Source organism: Otolemur garnettii, unplaced genomic scaffold (genome assembly GCF_000181295.1).
Source record: "Otolemur garnettii isolate 467f Iridium unplaced genomic scaffold, OtoGar3 scaffold00013, whole genome shotgun sequence".
In the NCBI taxonomy this organism is placed as follows: Eukaryota; Metazoa; Chordata; class Mammalia; order Primates; family Galagidae; genus Otolemur; species Otolemur garnettii.
This window is the reverse complement of record NW_003852408.1, coordinates 23,928,330-23,945,612: the sequence shown is the minus strand read 5'-3', so window position 1 is coordinate 23,945,612 and position 17,283 is coordinate 23,928,330. Positions and strand designations below refer to the sequence as shown.

Sequence of the window (17,283 nt, the reverse complement as noted above, 5' to 3'; positions counted from 1 at the left end):
GGCCTTTTAGAGATGAAGAAACCAAGACCCTTTCAGGATTTGAAATTCTGATATTCTGTGTTCCTTGCTTTGGTACAAGGCTAAGGACCTGACTTTCGATATGACCCTTAGGAAATGTCAATACACTCATATTTAGAAATAGATATCACATATGGCTCTACATTAATTATTTTAATTACCTCTAATCATTTCCAAATGGCACTGACATGGATGCTGCTTCCTGGCCATGATGGACACGTGCATTCATACTGTACCCTCATCTGCCCTAAAGTATCCAACCCCCACCAGGCTGTTAGCTAAAAGCATGTCCATAATAGAACTTAGTAAATCTGAACCGTGTTTTATATACAAAGTTGTAACAATGTGAGTAAATACAGTAGGCACCAGTCAGCGCTCAGCACTCCCAGAGCTGAGTCTTTCCTTTGTTGGCATGCTTGTTCTATTCCCTTACTTCATTTTGAACATGCTTTCTTTCCCCTACTAGAGTCAAGCTCCTAGCGCGCAGAATGTCAATCCAACTCAACTTTCTTTTGCCCAACACAGTATTCTGCACATAACAAGGGCTTAAGGAATACAGTGTTTACTGTGAAATGTTTTCTATGCTTTAATATAAGCAAGGAAAATCCCACGTGGTGTGACTAGGTTCAGCTACCAGCTCTATCTGCAGCCACAGCTTCAGCAGGCTGATTCTAGACTCCTATCCCCCGGCTGTAGTGGCTATTTACCAAGCACGTGGTGGGTACAGCAGCTGAAAGCTGCTCTAACGGCGACTGGGATAGACACAATATATTTAACAGGACTAAGTTCTTAGGGTCGCACCCAATACCAAGTGAGGAAAACCAAAAGGACTCAAGGCAACAGGAATGACTCCACCAATTAGCAGCAGGAAATAAGGGCAAGGTAGGAGAGCAGCAAGGCCATGGCCAATCTTAGGTAAAAGTGTATCTGAATCCTAGCAACACTTTTGTTTATTTTGGGAACTCTAGGCCAAATAAGGATAGTTTCTCAGGTGGATGTTCTACAATGAGCATACAGTCTAACAGAGAAGGGTGTTTTTTAACTTGTTCAGGTTACATATAACCGTAATGATTAGATACCATCACTTGTTTCACCAACTGTAACACCATCAGTAGTCGAAGAGTTTTTTAATCACTGTACTTAGTGAGACTTAGCACTTGGGGGTTTAATACATTTCCACCTGTTTATATTAAGAAAGCACTCAGCTGATTTGAGAGAACAAAGAGATCTGTAAAGAGACCGAATTTCTGCCCTTTACCCTTCTGGGACCACTCACGTTAAGTTGGGGAGCTGTCCTAAACTTTCAGCAAATCCCAGTCGCAACATGCATGCTAACTGATGAGTGAACCATAATCATAAAGGCATTTTCTCCATTTCATGGGGTCTAAAAAAGGTGATTAAAAACCCCTTGCACACTACTACAAACTGCAAAGACAGGGGGGCATCAGTCTGGTATCAAAGCAGCTGTCCTATCAAAGCTGTCCCTATGAGCCAATTAGGGACTGGCCAGAGTAAACTGTGTTCTTTTTTCTTCAATAGGTACAAAGAATGATTTAAAAAGATTTCAAAGCCTTGTTGTACTCAAAAAGTTAAAATACAAGAATTCCCTGAAGGGAGAAGAATCTGATGATTCACTAGAGAATGGGCCAGTAAATGCCCCATTGAGACCCTCTCTAAATTACCCTTATTTAAATGGAGAGGCAAATTGGCCCCCACTAGCTGAGAGGCAGGAATAGCCTACACTTGGCCATGGAAGGTCTCTGACATACACCCACACAAATCATTTCAGGGGAAGGCTGTCATCCTGCATCTTCTGCTCTGCATTTTAAATGGATGGGACCCCACCATGCCATTCTCCACAAGGTAAGGAGTAAGGAGGTTTATGGTAAACAAAGAATGGTGACTTCCTTTTCCGCCTTCCAAGGACAGATGTAATACAAATAACTGCTTTATAATGTTCACCCACTTTAAATTACCAAAGTACAAACAGGTATGTTTGTATGATAACGTTTGAGAGCTCCCGAATCTACACAAAGATGTGTCTATTAAAAGAACATGGAAATGAATCTATTAAAGAAAGGCAAGTGTGTGATTGATTGAATTCACATGTGCTTTCATTTTTAAAGCTACATTTACTTAGTGATTGCAACCTTATAAAGAAAAATCTGGATAGCAGCAAAGTTCTAATTTCTTTCCATTTACCAACTCACTGTTTCAAATTTTAAACAAAATAGATTTACAGTAACTGAAGAACATACATATCACAAGCAAAAAAAAAAAGCTATTTTACCCTTTCAATGTGGCTAGCAAGACTCCTTTGTGTCTACAAATTTCCCTGGGTGGTGCTGTTGCCAAGAAATTCTAATTCATGACAAGGTTGTCTGCAAATTGGGGACAGAGGCAAAACTACAGAGGACCCTGTAGTTTGCTTTGTTTTTCTGGCTGAGACAGCACCTGGCTGTTCAGGCCTATAGAAGGCAGTGCAAAGGCAAGACCATCACAGACACGGAAGCAATGTGGCTCAAGGACCAAATCCCATCCCTGGTACCATAAGACAGTTCTTAGAATGCAACCACTTCTGCAGGCTTTCCCCTAGAGATGCTTTGTATCAAAGGCCCTCGTGAAAAGGTCTGGTTTCAGGGTGTCTGAAACCAAAATGAAATTGCCGTGTTATGGGGACACTTTAGTCCTTACAGGGTAGCCAACTATGCCATTAGTATAAAACAATGTGGGGATGGGGAAGGAAGGAGGAATGTTCTATGATTTATTTATTTGTTTCCAGTAGCAGTGGAAAATTTTCTCTGAGCAAAAAGGAGGCCTGAAACTGACCCAATCTGCCAATTATGAATCAGCTTTAACAACGAACATAATTCCATAAGAGTTTTCAAGTAAACATGTCGTGCTCCTTAATGACATGAAGCTAAGTCCTGGTAAGACTTAGAATATTGTTACTTGACGTGTATTCATAACCTCACAAATGAGAAAGAGCATATAAAAATTCTCAGTATTTGAATTTTCTAGAAGAAAATAACTAAGAGTATATAATGTATCGAAGCCTTTCTTACTTTCCAAGGCCTCAGAGAGTCCCCCCCCCAAAAAAAATCATGATTTGTGTCAGCAAGAAAAGTCATGACTGGATGTCCTCCTATCCATCGTCAAGTGGTACCCTATACACCATTCCAGCTTCTGTCCTACACTTGACTTTTTCCTATTTTTGCTCAGACAGCTCTTGGAAAATTTCCTGCAAGTTTTCAAAGCGCTCAAGACTGGTAGCCTTAAGAGTCGAGCATCAGCTGAATTCCATAAAATAACAGACCACAGAAGCACAGTGTAATTTACAGTTATATGACAGGCAGAGATGATGTTACTTGGGCCAAGTGCTTAAGTATGCAGTCAGAGCTCAGGAATGGAAAGCTGTTAATGTGGGATGTCCATTTAGATTTTAAAATTATACCAGCAATGATTTTTCAGAGTTGGAGCTATGTGGCCAAGGCATCGATGTCTGAAAAACCAACGTCAAAATGATGATCTCCATGTCAGGAGGTGGCCCTGTCACAGTCAGTGACTTTGCCACAGGCTCCCTGACTATTAGACAGGGCAATTATCCCATATCAGAAACCTAAAATAAAATTCCCAAACGGTCCATCCTCAATTTTCAAATGTAAAGATGTTTTTGGGTTTATCATCCAAGACACGCTTCCTCTAGAAACTAAATCAGATTATCAGAATTTCCGTATTTCACTCATCTCCCCGAGGCCAGGTATACTGTTCACTTTAAGAGAACATCTAATAATTACTCCTCATTTGACCTTAAAATCCTATTACCCCAGAGCATCAAGAAACTTCCTCCTGCCTAGGGTTCTTTGTGGCAACCTTGTTGAGCTGTTTTAAGCAAGGAAGTCTCAAAATTTCTTCACCTCATGGTTGATTTGGAACTAACAGTCGCATATAACCATCACCATCCCTTACACTCAGAAGCAGCAAGGGGGTTCAGGGAGAGGGAGAAAGGAAGGGATAGAGACTTTGTCAACATAGGGTCTTAGTCACCTTTATGAAAAGCAGTTATGACTACAAAGTCCAGAGAATAAAGCTCCTCCAAGTGATATCTTGTTTATAAGTGCTTCTCCACAAGTTGTATCATGCCTCTGTAAAAGCAAGCCTCTAAAATAACTTGGTGAGGGGTTTTAACATGAGAATGGCTGGCAGTTAGAGAGGGGTAAGGCAAGAAATGAAGAGATGCTGAAGGTTGAAAATTCCTTTGCCTGCAGATAGAAACTATGCTGGAGGTTCCTTGAAGGGGGAAGAGATGGATGGGGGAGGAGGGGGAGGGGAGAAGGAAAAGCAGAAATGGCTTCTTAGGAAACAATAGATCTAAAACATCCTCTAATTGTCAACCCAATGATGTTCCTTTGCAGATCCAGAGTTTCTCCTGGATGATCTAGCCAGATCTAGAAAAGCAGGTTTCCCCTAGAGAGGCCTTTCCCCAAATCAGTCTTTACTACTGTGAAGACTTGAACCAAAACAAAGTTGTGTGATTCATCAGGAGAGAACGTTGTAACAAATAAAGCCAACTTTCTTCCCTCCAACACCAACAGTTAGTCACAAACAAGGGCTGCCTTGGGCAGGCTGACTAAATCAACAGATTCCCGTCCCTAACCTGTCTAGACAGTTGTTAATATGCAACTGATTCTACACCAGTGGGCTGACAGTGTGAAATGAAAGCTATTTCAGAGAATAAAATTCTGGCAACATTTTGGTTTAATTAGCATGTGAACATGGGAGATAAAAGGAGGCAGAAAGATCTAGTGAGACCCTTCATGGAATACAGTATTGTGAACAACCGGTAAGGATGCACTGAAGAAATGCCTTATGCTAAAAATGTATGAACTCTATGTTTACAGAGTCAAAGTATCTGCCAGCATCTTTGGACAGGAATGCGTGCAGGGACACACAGACTGATACCTGGAGGAAAACTCACAGGCTCTGATCATGGGAGGACAACCAGTAACAATGGTCCAGTGAGAGGTTCTGCTGTGCCACTGGGCTCCTAATTCTAAAAGTTAAACCCCTCTAGCTAGAGCAGCATACATCTCAGCCTCAAGCTGGCAAATCCTGCTTTGGATCCCGGCAGAGGAAATTTAGCCCTTCATTAGCCTTAACAAGCTCCTGTCACTAAGCGGAGAAGTTCCGCCGGCAGCCACACACAGAGGCTCTCACAGCCCTCCCCAAGGGCAAGCAGGTTTCTCCAGGACCGACTGTACAAGATTATACTTCCCATGTGCGAATCCGAACTGTCTTCTTGGACTTTCCATGGTGCACACTGTAGAATTTTAAAATACCCGTGGCCACCCACCCCCACCCACCATCTTTCCTGCAGAATGTCCCCTCAGCAGCTCCTAATCGCTGCTGAAAAAAAAAAAAAAAACCTACTGTTTCCGCAGCAGACCCAGCACTTTCCACTGACCAGCACTTTCTTTATTCCACTTCACAAAGCCCAGCAAACTTGTCACCAGCCAGGCTTCATCCTCCCTGGGACGCCTAGCCAACTTGACATCCATGCCCTTCAGCATCCTAGGAGTTTCTTAACTAGTCCGCTAAGACAAAGTCCGAGGCAGGGAAGAACACAGTATCCTTTGTCCGAGATTGTGCTGTCTAACTGGAGAGGGACCTCAGACAAAAAAGAGAAACAAGGACACACAACAGGGTGTTTTCTTTCTGGAGGCATGACACTGGGGAAACCTACAGTGCATTGTCAGCCGAAGATAGATCTATCTTCCCGTCCTACTTGAGTATCTTTTGTCACTGGGCTCTTCTCCTTTTGCCTACCTCCTAATCTGAAAATCAGGCTTCTATTCTCTACTGACATTCACTAATTACAGAGAAAACACTCCACTTTGCTCCTAACCCTCCCCCCAATCTGACGGAAGCACCAGTTGAAACAGATGAACCTGATTTAAGGTACCAAGCAGGTAAGCTCATGCATGTAGGAACGTGGTATCCTGTCAGCGATCGCTCAAAAAGAAACCCCAACCCACCTCCCCTCCGGCTTCTCCGAACCCCAGAAGTTGGGCAGGTCTCTGATGGGGGACAGTGAGCCCAACAACGTGTGCGCAAGGATGTGTGTTGGTGACTGGAACGCAGGCAGCTTGGACCTGGACTGGCTGCTCAGCTCAGCACATTAAGAGGTTAGGGGTGGGTGGGAAGGTAAGCGCATATGACTGTTTCAGAAAACATTTTTAAAAACATACAGCCAAAAATGGGGGAGGGGTATCAAACAAATAAACAAACAAACAAAAATTCAACCCAAAGCCCAACACCAACGCAGCCCCTGCATCTCCGCCGCCACCACACGATTTACACAAGTAATTTAAATCGTTCACCTGCTGCCAGGTCTCCTCCAGGGATGGCAAAGCTGAGAAGTAGCCGGTGTCGTGGACAAGTTGTAGCTCCTGGAATATACTATAACTAGCCAACACGTCCATGCTGCTGCTGCCGGGCAAAACGGGAGGCGAAACCCTCCCCCGAACACAGTTGGGTCTGTTTGTTTGTCAGTCTGTCTGGCTCACCCCCCAAGAAGGCAGACATCCAGTGGCCCTTTTGTTTTGTTTTGTTTCAGTCAACTAAAAAGGAAAAAAAATCAATGCAGGAGAGGGAGAGAGGAGGTAAGAGAGGAGAGAGTGAGTGGGGTGGAGGGAGAGAGGCATCCAGCGTGTACAGTGCAGACGACTGCCAGGAAAAGGGGACTTCTCCACGGGAGTAACAATTCCCTTCCAGGGCTCTAATCACTCCAGCTCGTGGATCAGGAAGGGGGATGCAAACTCACTGACACGAAGCTGCCATCTATTTCTGCAGCGCTGTTCGCTCCTAATGCAATCTTTGCTCTTTATTTTGGGAGGTTGCATTTTTTTTTCTCGCGATCGCTTCTCCCCCCCTTCTCTTCCCTCCCCACCCCCCACCCCATCCTTGCTAGTTTGTAGTCCCCCCCTTTTCTCCTCCTCCTACTCTTTCCCCTCCCCAAACTGCCCCCCTCCGCCGGCTCTCCGCGCAGCCGTGGGATCTCGGAGGAGGGCTTCCTTTAGGCCGCGTGTGACCATGTAAGGTAAACAGGGGGCTCATGAAGTCACTGAGGACCAATGGGAAGCGCGGAGCGGGGCCAGGGGCGGGGCTGGGCCCTGACAGCGGGCGAGGATTGGTGCGCGGCGGATCTCCCTGCTGCCTTACAAGGCGGTGCGAAGCGAGCTATTTTTAGAGGGCTATATAAGGGGGCCGAGGCGGCCGTGCGGCGGCTGGGGAGCGCGAGAGCGAGCGCGAGGGACGGGGAGGGCCGCGGCGACACTCGCGCCGGCTCCCGAGACGCCGGGGCAGCAGGGCTCGGGCTGCGCGCCGGCCTCCGACCCTGGCGAAGCCGGACGCGTCCAGAACCCGCACCCCTAGAAGGGGAAGGGTTCGCGGGTCGCCCCGGTGCCGTGGACGCGGCCGGCCAGGAGGTGACGGTGCAGGGCGCTGGATTAGGATGCCTCCTGGAGGAGGGACCACGCGGAAAAGCCGCGGAGACGCGGCCGAGGCGGGGGCAGGGTAGGAATGCCACTTTCCACTCCGCCTCCCGCCTCCGCAGGGGCAGGGAGCCGCGCGAGAGGCCAGGAGCAGGTCCTCCAGTACAAGTAGTAAACAGAACAGTCACAAAAAGGCATCGAAAGCCCCTTCACGAATTCTCCGCAGGCTGGCGGGGTGCGGAGAGGAAGCGGCCGATGAGGAAGTGCCACACAATGGGAGAGAACAAAGGGGAGCGGCGCGGAGAGCGACCCGTGCCCGCCCCCGCGCCGCGCCAGGCCCCGCCCCGCCGGCGCTGAACCCCCCGCCCACCGCGCGCGTTCCCGCCGCCCCGAGCGCGGGCCCGGCCCGGGTCAGGCATTCGGCTGGGCTCGGTTCCTCCCGGCCTAGCGCTTCCAGTGTGTGTTACAGAGAATACAGGGAACCCAGGTAGTCCAGGGGCGCGGGCTAGAGCCGGCAGCTTGTTGGGGATCATTTACGTGGCCTCACCATGTGGCTCCCAGCGAGGCGTCTGTGCAGGGTTTCGGCAGTGAGAGAGGAGCCTGGGAGCGGGTTTGTAGAGATACCTGCGTAGAGGTCTGTTACCTCTGAGATGAAAAGTCCGCACATTGTACATCTTTAGGCTGAGAAGGGACCCCGCACCCCCCAACAAGGCTTGGCCGATTGTTTGCTTGACCTTAAATGGTTAGGGTGGTTTAAATTTCTCCAAAATGCACTGCGAGCTGAGCTGCTACTTTTGGAAAGACTGCAGAATCCAGTACTTGCACAGACATGAGAAACTTAGTTCTACCAGTAATGGAAGAAACGCATCCATCTTAGTCGCCCTACTTGCCTTCCCTCTCCTTGACTTTGTGGGACTTGATATCACAATGAAAGATTCTGTCTTATAAAATGAGAACAGCTTGAAATTCCGTATTTGCCAGAGGAAATTAAACGCAAATTACTGGGATTGAGAAAAGTCTGGTTTATTTACTTGTTAGTGTCTGGAATTCTGTGCGTATCCTGTAACCTAAATGCATGGAATGTGCAAGGATGCAGCCACTTAACTGGCTGCATGACCTTGAGCAAAGTAGTGGGCCACAGCCTCTACCTACACATCTCTGAAACAGTAGTAGTGATATCTGCTTGCCTAGTTGTTAAAAGTCAAAATAATGGTTATAAATCACAGAGTGCAGTATCTGGCACTATGAGCTGAATACAAAATGTTAGCTAGCATTGTCTCCTGACTTTAGCTCAGTAAACTGATATCTCAACTAATGGGACCCATAGGGGAATATACTGGGATCATGGAGATAGAGTGGGGGTAGGAATCCCTTACTAATTTGTTTTTGTTCTCCCTTCCCCTCCCCCACGTTATTTCACTTGGGGTGGGGGCAGATGCACTGAAGCCATTGGGAAACACTCGGCAGAAAACATGCTCATGGGTAAGAAGAGAAGGAAAAGAACTTGAATATAGGAAATTACAGAGGGAAAAGGCAAGACCATACCATATACTCGATGTTTGAAATTCAAGTGAACTTAATTTTTTTGTGTTACTATAACTACTTTTGAACAAAATGATATCTTCTGTTAGCTTTTGAGTTTGAAGATTTGAACCATAGTTACCATCAAGCATTTACAATGTGCCTTATGTACATATAAACATTTTCTATGCAGTGTATCATTTCATCCTAAGGACAGCCCCATGGTAGGTGAAGGGGCAGCTGTGACTCCATTATTTTTCTTCTTAGATTAGTAATAATAATTATAAAAAGAAAGAACAAAGAACTGAGGAAGGGAAGAAGACAAGGGGTGGGGGGTGCCGGGGGGCAGGGGCCGCAAGAAGCTCCACAGCAGGCACAGGCCTTAAATCAGGCAAACAGCCCAGGGAGCAACGACCAATCAGGAGTTCACACGCCACTAACCCCAGCAGAGACCCCAACCACAGAAAGACAGGGTTAACCTATCAAAACCCCAGGCCTCCCCAATCACCCATAGGTAATCGGACCCTGACTTCTTCCCCAGCCACCTTCCTTAGCATTTTATTGCACCCTTAGTACCTTGTGAGAAAGTGTATAAAAGTTTCCCTGATCATTGTTTCAGGGCCACTCTCTTCTACGACCACTTTAATGGTGGGAGTGACCCGAGAATATGCCCAGAAAAAATAAAACTCTTTGGTTTTTCCATGTGTGCATGGTCTCTCAGTGGCAAATTGGGTCCTAACAGTAGGTATTTTTATAAGCCCCAACTTTATGGATGAGGGTCTCCAGGTTTAGAAGTGGGAGGGAAGTTGATCAAGGTCACACAGCCAGGAAGTGGCCAAGCAGGAGTTCAAATCCAAGAGTATCTGACTCTGAAAATGCTATGCTCTGGGCTCTGCAAGGGGAAAGACGGAGTTTCTTGTGTTTTAGTCAAGATGTGTTTATAAAAATCGCTTAGGTAGGGCCAGAAGTACTTCCATTGAGACTTTCCCCATTTCAGCCATCCAACTCACAAATAATTCTGCCAAAATTTTACAAAGTAAATCTTACAAATCTCATGACCTTTTTTCAAAGCTTTAAAGAATATTTTAGATTCATTCTAAGAGATTTATGCAGCAAGATGTTCCAAAAGGTACATTTTCAATAAAAGTCATATTTGACTACTTTTTATAGCCTAGAGAGCCTAGGGTCACATTGCAAAACGCATTCAAAGTATCCACATATACAAAGTAATCAATAAATTAATGTTACAATGGAACTTTGGTAATTCGGCAAACCAAAAGCAAACAGCATTGTTGTAACTACCATTTATTCGATGTTTTCTTCATACCTGGCCTTTTACACATGCTGGCATCTGATCTTCATTGCAGTCCAATGAGGGAGCTCTTTGTGCTCTATTTTTACAGGTGAAGATACTGCAGTTCAGAGAACGCCCCTAATTTGCTCATTACCACACGTCTATGAAGTGGTAAAAGCAGATTCACATATAGATCTGCCTTCCAGTTGACTCCAAAATGTATCGTCTTTACAAGCATTGCCTTTGGAAACAATGATTTTTCTAATAATACCACACTTTGGAAGTAATCCTATAGAAAACAAGAATAAAGAATATGCCCTCTCCTCAACTTATAAATGAATGAAGATATTTTAAGAATAAAATAGTAAAAACGTAATATGTAGATCAACATAATCAAGGCATCAGACTGTTACCACCAGAAAAGTTCTGCTTCCTTAGTATAGGAAGTCCTTATTATCCCAGTGTGATTAGTACAGGTAACAGCTCCTCAAAGTACATCTACCTAAAACAGGGACCAAATTTCAGAGCAATTAGTGAAGAAAGGCCTGCAATGTCACTAAAACGCATTTATGCTATCCTATGCAAGCATACTTCATTTCATTGTGCTCTGCAGATAAATTACGTTTTTTACGAATAGAAGGTTTGTGGCAAACCTGTGGCCAACGAGGCTAGCAGAGCTCTTTCCCCAATAGCAAGTACTCACTTCATGTCTGTGCGTCTCATTTTGGTAGTTCTCTCAATGTTTTAGGCATTTCCATTATCATCATATCTGTTATGGTGATCTGTGATAGATAGTGTTTCTATTGTAATTATTTGGGGACACCACAAACTGTGCCCAAACAAGACAAGAGAACTTACTAAATGTTGCATGTGTTGTGGCTGTTCCACCGACTTGTTAGTCCTCCATCTCTCTCCTCCTTTCAGGCCTTCCTATTCCTCGAGACACCAACAATATCAAAATTAGGCCAATTGGGTGGCTCCTGTGACTCAGTAAATAGGGCGCCAGCCCCATATAGCGAGGGTGGTGGGTTCGAATCCAGCCCCGGCCAAACAGCAACAAAAAAATAGCTGGGCGTTGTCGCATGTGCCTGTGGTCCCAGCTACTTGGGAGGCTGATGCAAGAGAATCGCCTAAGCCCACGAGCTGGAGGTTGTTGTGAGCTGTGACACCATGGCACTCTGAGTCTTGAGTGAGACAAAAAAATTTGGCCAATTAATAACGCTACAAAGGCCTCTATGATTTCAAGCGAAAGGAAAGTGATTCATCTCTCACTTCAAATCAAAATCTAAAAATGACTAAACTTACTGAAGAAGGCATGCCCAAAACTAGAGAGAGGCCAAAATCTAGGACTCTTGCACCAGTTAGCCAAGTTGTAACTATAAAGGAAAAGTTCTTGAAAGAAATTAAAATGCTGCTCCAATGAACACACAATGATTAAGGGGGGGGGGGGAGCCAAATAGTCTTACTGCTGAAATGGAGAAAGTTTTAGTGGTCTGGGTGAAAGACCAAATGTTTCCTTAAGCCAAAACCTAATCCATAGCAATGCCCTCTCTCTCTTCAATTTTATAAAGGCAGAGAGAGGGGGAGGCTGCAGGAGAAAAGTTTGCAGGTAGCAGAGGCTGGTTCATGAGGGTTAAGAAGGAGCTGTCTCCATAACGTAAAAATGCAAGGTAAAGTAGCAAGCCCTAATGTAGATACTGCAGCAAGTTATGCCGAGGATCTAGCTAAGATAATCGATGAAGGTGGCTATACCAAACAAGATGTTATCAGTGTAAGTGAAACTGCCTCCTATTAAAAGATGATGCCATCTGGATTTCATAGCTAGAGAGAAGTTAATACCTGGCTTTAAAACTTCAAAGGACAGGCCAACTTTCTTAGGGGCTATTGCAGCTGCTGACTGTAGGTGGAAGCCAATTTTGAAAGTCCTAGGGCCCTTAAGAATTATACTAAATCTATTCTGCATGTGTCCTGTAAATGGAAAACAAAGCCCGAATGACAGTAAATCTGCAATGGCACATTTCAAAACTATTAAGAAATGAGTATAATTGTGATGGATGTGTTACTTGGTTCAATGTAAACATTTCACATTGTATATCGAAGCAGTGCCCTGAAACCCATAAATGCATCAATGTACAAAGTTATGATTTAATAAAAAATAGTTATAAAAAAAAGATTTGCTGAATATTTTAAGCTTGCTGTTCAGACCTACATCTCAGGAAAAGAAAAAAAAAGAGATCCTTTTCAAAATATTACTGCTTATTGACAATGCACCTAGTCACCCAAGAGCCCTCATAGAGGTGTTGTTTTCATGACTGATAACACATCTATTCAGCAGCCTACAGATTAAGAATTTCAGCTTTTATGCCTTAGTATTGAAGAAATACATTTTTTTATGACTGTAAGTTCTATACATAGAAATTTTCTGATGGATATGGACAAAGGAAATTGAAAACCTGGAAACAACTATTCTAGATACCATTAAGACCATTTGTGATGCTTGGGAGGAAGTGAAAATATCAAAATTAACAGGACTTTAGAAGTTGATTTCAACCCTCATGGGTGAGTTGGGGGTTCAAGACTTCAGTGGAGAAAGTATTCTAACTGCAGATGTGAGGAGATAGCAAAAAAACTAGAATTAGAAGTAAAATCTGAAGATGTGACTACATTGATGCCATCTCATGATAAAATGGATGAAGATTTGCTTCTCATATATAATCAAAGGAAGCAATTTCTTGAGATGGAATCTACTCTTGGTGACCAGGCTGTAAATATCGTTAAAGTGATGACAAAATATTTAGAATATTACATAAATGTAATCAGAAAATAGTGGCAGCGTTTGGAAACATGGATGCTAAGTTTGAAAGAACTTGTACTTTGGGTAACGTGCTATCAAACATCTCTGTTTTCTCCTGTTTTTTGCCCTGAAGAACCTTTTGTTATAATTCTTCTGCCCTTTATATAAAGGCCAAGGAGAATCTGAGCAAACAGGCCTCAGTAAGTTTCCCCCCGGTTCGAGGTCTTACCCCTTTTACTCCATTCATATTTTGACATGACTGTCCATTCTTCATCAAACCTACGCATAAAAATATAGTTTCCCTTGGATTTGGGGAGGGGGTGTCCTCATTTCTACAACTTTAAATAAATTTACTATGTTTGTCTGTTGTTAATCTGTCTGTCATTGTGGGCATGTCAGCCATGAATCTTTGGATCATACCTTACAACATGATTTATTTCATATTTGAATTTTACAGCATAATCAAAAAGAGGGTCATTTTGGAAAAATGTTAAAGGTATTTACCAGTTTTTCAAGGTCCTCAATTAATTCTTTGTATTCAAAGTATTATCTTCTAAAGCAACAATAAAATCATCTTTCCTAGTGATTTTACCTTCATTTGTTAGTTTGTCTCTGCAGATAGTCACTTGTCAGTGCCTTCCTCACCTTCACTGACATCATAAAACCTTATACCTTTTCCAGGGTTTTTATTTCAGTTTGCAATACAATTGAATGTCTTTGCATTGGATTATAAGTGTTTGCCACCATGGGAACAGGAGAGAAGACTGAGATTAAGAAGTGATGTTTGAATGGGGACTAATTAATAAGCATTTCCATCATTAATAAATATTTTCCTGTACTAAGACTTGCTTCACTTCACAGTCTTAACTATAATGGAGGAAAGTGTGAACAAGAGTGTCAGAGACGCAGAGGGCAGTAAACAAGACTGAGAGAAATGGTTGGAATTTGGAAGAACATGTCCATGATCACTTGACAGCTGTTTCATGATTGAGTAAAACAAAAATCGTGGCTACTTCAGGCTTCTTGCATCCTGGATAAAATATTCTCAGAACATACACTCTCTTTGATTGCATTCTATCCTTTCTTTCTGCTCATAGTTTGGCTTCCCACTTGTTTTGTCTACAGGATGGAAATGTCCTAGTTACAACCACAGGACCGTGGTCACTGTAATAGTTCTAGCTGTTGTCAAGTATTATAAAGGTGTTTTAGTTATTTGTGTGTTCCTTGAGAGTTGAATTAGCATGGGTATGACTCCCTGGGTGTGGTCAATTCTGAGACACTAACATGTTGAAGTTTTTAGACATGATGGGGTTAAAAACAATGGTCTTGGTGAATTTATCAAGAACTCTTGGCAGGTAGCATTCTGTCCTTCTTCAGAAAACATCCCTATCTTGCCATTAACCTTCCAGAATTCTGTGGGTATGTTATAGTTAAATAAAACATTTATTTGTAAGTATAATGCCAAACCAATGTTATTGCAGTGGTAAAAGGGAGCCTGGTACATTGTGGGTAAGGAAATGTGGTTGGGGAGGCAATTTGCTTCTTTCCTCTAACTCAGGGGGTCTACTGCTTAACAGAAATTTACTGATAATAATGACAAAGGTAAAGAATTCAAGAATTCAGCCAAAATTTACTGTCAACAGTGTCCTGCCCAGACCTTACAATGTTAGCCATTTAATGCCACTGTGACTTGTGTCATGAGACTCCTACGGAGATTGGAAATAGTAGTCACTTTTCTAGCTTGAGCTACCATGCTCAAAAGTGTCAGTATCCTCTAAAGAAGAACAAAATCATTCAAATTCAATCAGTCGTTCAACATATATTATGCAAAGCATTCTTTCTTTAACATATATTATGCAAAGCACTTAGCTCAAAAATCAAATGGCAAACACAGACGCCTTACCAAGATCAGTGTCTGAGATGGGAGTAACTCCTCTCGGAAGTTAAACAAGGCATCTGTAGTGTCTAGTCTAACCTTCATCAGATACACTGTTTCCCTTTGCGATTTTCCTTTTAGAAGATGCTCCCTTCTTCCAGCATGGAGAAGCCCCAACAAGCACAGGGATAGGCCTCATGATTGAACCTAATTGGCTCATTTTCTCCATCTAAGAATATTCAACATTTTCTGGACAAAGATTTTGAGAAACAGGCCAATAGCCAATGAGAAAGAGTTTTTTTAAAATAATAAAAAGAATTACTTTTGCTGTGGAATGACAGTAATGAATGCCCACATAGTTGTGATATCAGTGCTAAATTAAGTTACTAATGTTTTAGGGATTGTTACCCTTTGTGGTAGGTGAGGCACCATTTGTAATACTGTGTTATATTTCAACTTCAGCATTTTTTGTTATGACATGTTGAATACAACACTGTGTTACTATTAATATATTAAATATCACTGTCAACGTTTTATCAGAATGTCATCATTTTTCTTTTAACAGTGCCATTTCCAATGGATTTGGTGTGCAGTTAATGGGATTTAACAGCAGAATGCATCTCAGATTTTGTAATGGAAATCGATGGGGGAATAAGATTGATTTGATAGAAAGTCTCTGTCCTGCAAACTTTGCTGACAGTGACCATTCCTTTAAGTGAGGGATACACATTCTACAAGTGCCTAATGATGAGTTTTTGTGTATATGATAGATCTGGGTAGTTTGGAAGATTAATAATGTCGGCAGCAGCTTTTGCTGACTGGTAGCTCATTTGAATTCTACTGGATTTTCTTTACCAGAAGAATGGTTATTTAAACCATTAGAAAAGACAGCTGAGTCACAGTTTTTTAATACTGGTCACTGTGTTTCTCAGGAGTAAGCTAGTCAAAGGCTTTAAGGTCAGTTCATTGGTGGGATCTAAATGGGAGAAAAAAATGTGTTACTGCCTGGCTCAGAATCCTTCACCACTCTCTCCCAACCTTTCTCTCTTTCTATTGCTCTGCGATGCTTAGTGATTTTTCTAACCAAATGTGGTCATGTTTATACAGAGTCATTCTGTTTTGGCTTCTCCCAAAGCCAGACATCACGGATGGCATGCTCTCTGCCTGCTTTTGTTATTTGGGGAACTAGAGCAATCCCATTTGATGAAGGCCAAGAGGCAGTACAACTCGGAGTAGCTCAGTGCCTCTACCCGATATGTCCAAATGTGAAATTCCTGCCAGCTCTCTCTCTCTGCCACAGATTAAACTATTCTTTGGTTTTCTGCAATATCGATTTTCAATCTTTGAGGAATATGATAAATCAGTCCCTTTTGTTTGGTCCTTTCTAGATGTTCATGTACATGACAGCCTTTTGAGATCACAAATTTCTAGCATTTGGCTGATCACCATATAGAGAATCTATTATCTGCAATGCTTCACATAAACTAATATTTTTTTTAATGAATTAAAGAACATACAACATGTTTTTAATAACATTGAAAAATATTACTCTTTCTCCAATATTGTTTGCACTGTCTTCTGTCAAATTGGCCTAACCAGGAGAAATGGTATTAGCTCAAATGACATCAAACGTGCTTGAAAGAGAATAAAAGTTCTACACTTCTAGCAAAAATCTCTGTAATAAAATTGCCAGAATCTACACAAAGGATATGAGACACATAAAAGAACTCACTTCAGAGGGTGCTTTTTTGGTTTGGTTGTGTTTGTGTGTGATTAATATGAAGGTATACATGATTAGGTTACAATATTTGCGTTTGTTAGGTAAGGTCCCTGTTGCAGTTGTGCCCCTCACCCGAGAGGTGTGCCATATACCCTTACATTATGCCCACTAGGTGAGAACACATCAATTCCCCTTTCTCCTCTCCCATCTCCCCCATCACCCCCATCTTGAATTAAATTGAGCTTTTCTCTTGTGTGGACATGTATTAGTTCATCTACTGGCTTCATTTAGGATTGACTGTTGTTAGATCCTTGCTTTTCCATTCTTGTGATACTTTATACTAGGGAGAATGTTCTCCAACTCTATCTGGGTAAATACAAAAGATATAAAGTCTCCATCTTTCTTTATGGCTGAATAGTATTCCATGGTATACATATACCAGAATTTATTAATCTATTAATGGGTTGATGGGCACCTGGGTTGATTCCACATCCTGAAAATTGCAAATTGAGCTGCAATAAACAATCTAGTTCAAATGTTCTTATGATAAAAAGATTTTCTTTTTCA

General features: G+C 42.7%; 1 protein-coding gene across 2 annotated transcripts in view; it reads right to left on the bottom strand.

The window, feature by feature from the left end:
* Positions 1–6,944, bottom strand: part of KLF7 (Kruppel like factor 7) — an 85,981-nt gene extending 79,037 nt beyond the window's left edge. For both annotated transcript variants that reach the window (XM_003784998.3, XM_003784999.3), the window contains exon 1: positions 6,399–6,944. In XM_003784998.3, coding sequence (XP_003785046.1) covers positions 6,399–6,500 — 102 coding nt within the window. In that variant the 5' untranslated portion in view covers positions 6,501–6,944. The remainder of the gene's footprint in view (positions 1–6,398) is intronic.
* Positions 6,945–17,283: the final 10,339 nt, after the last annotated feature.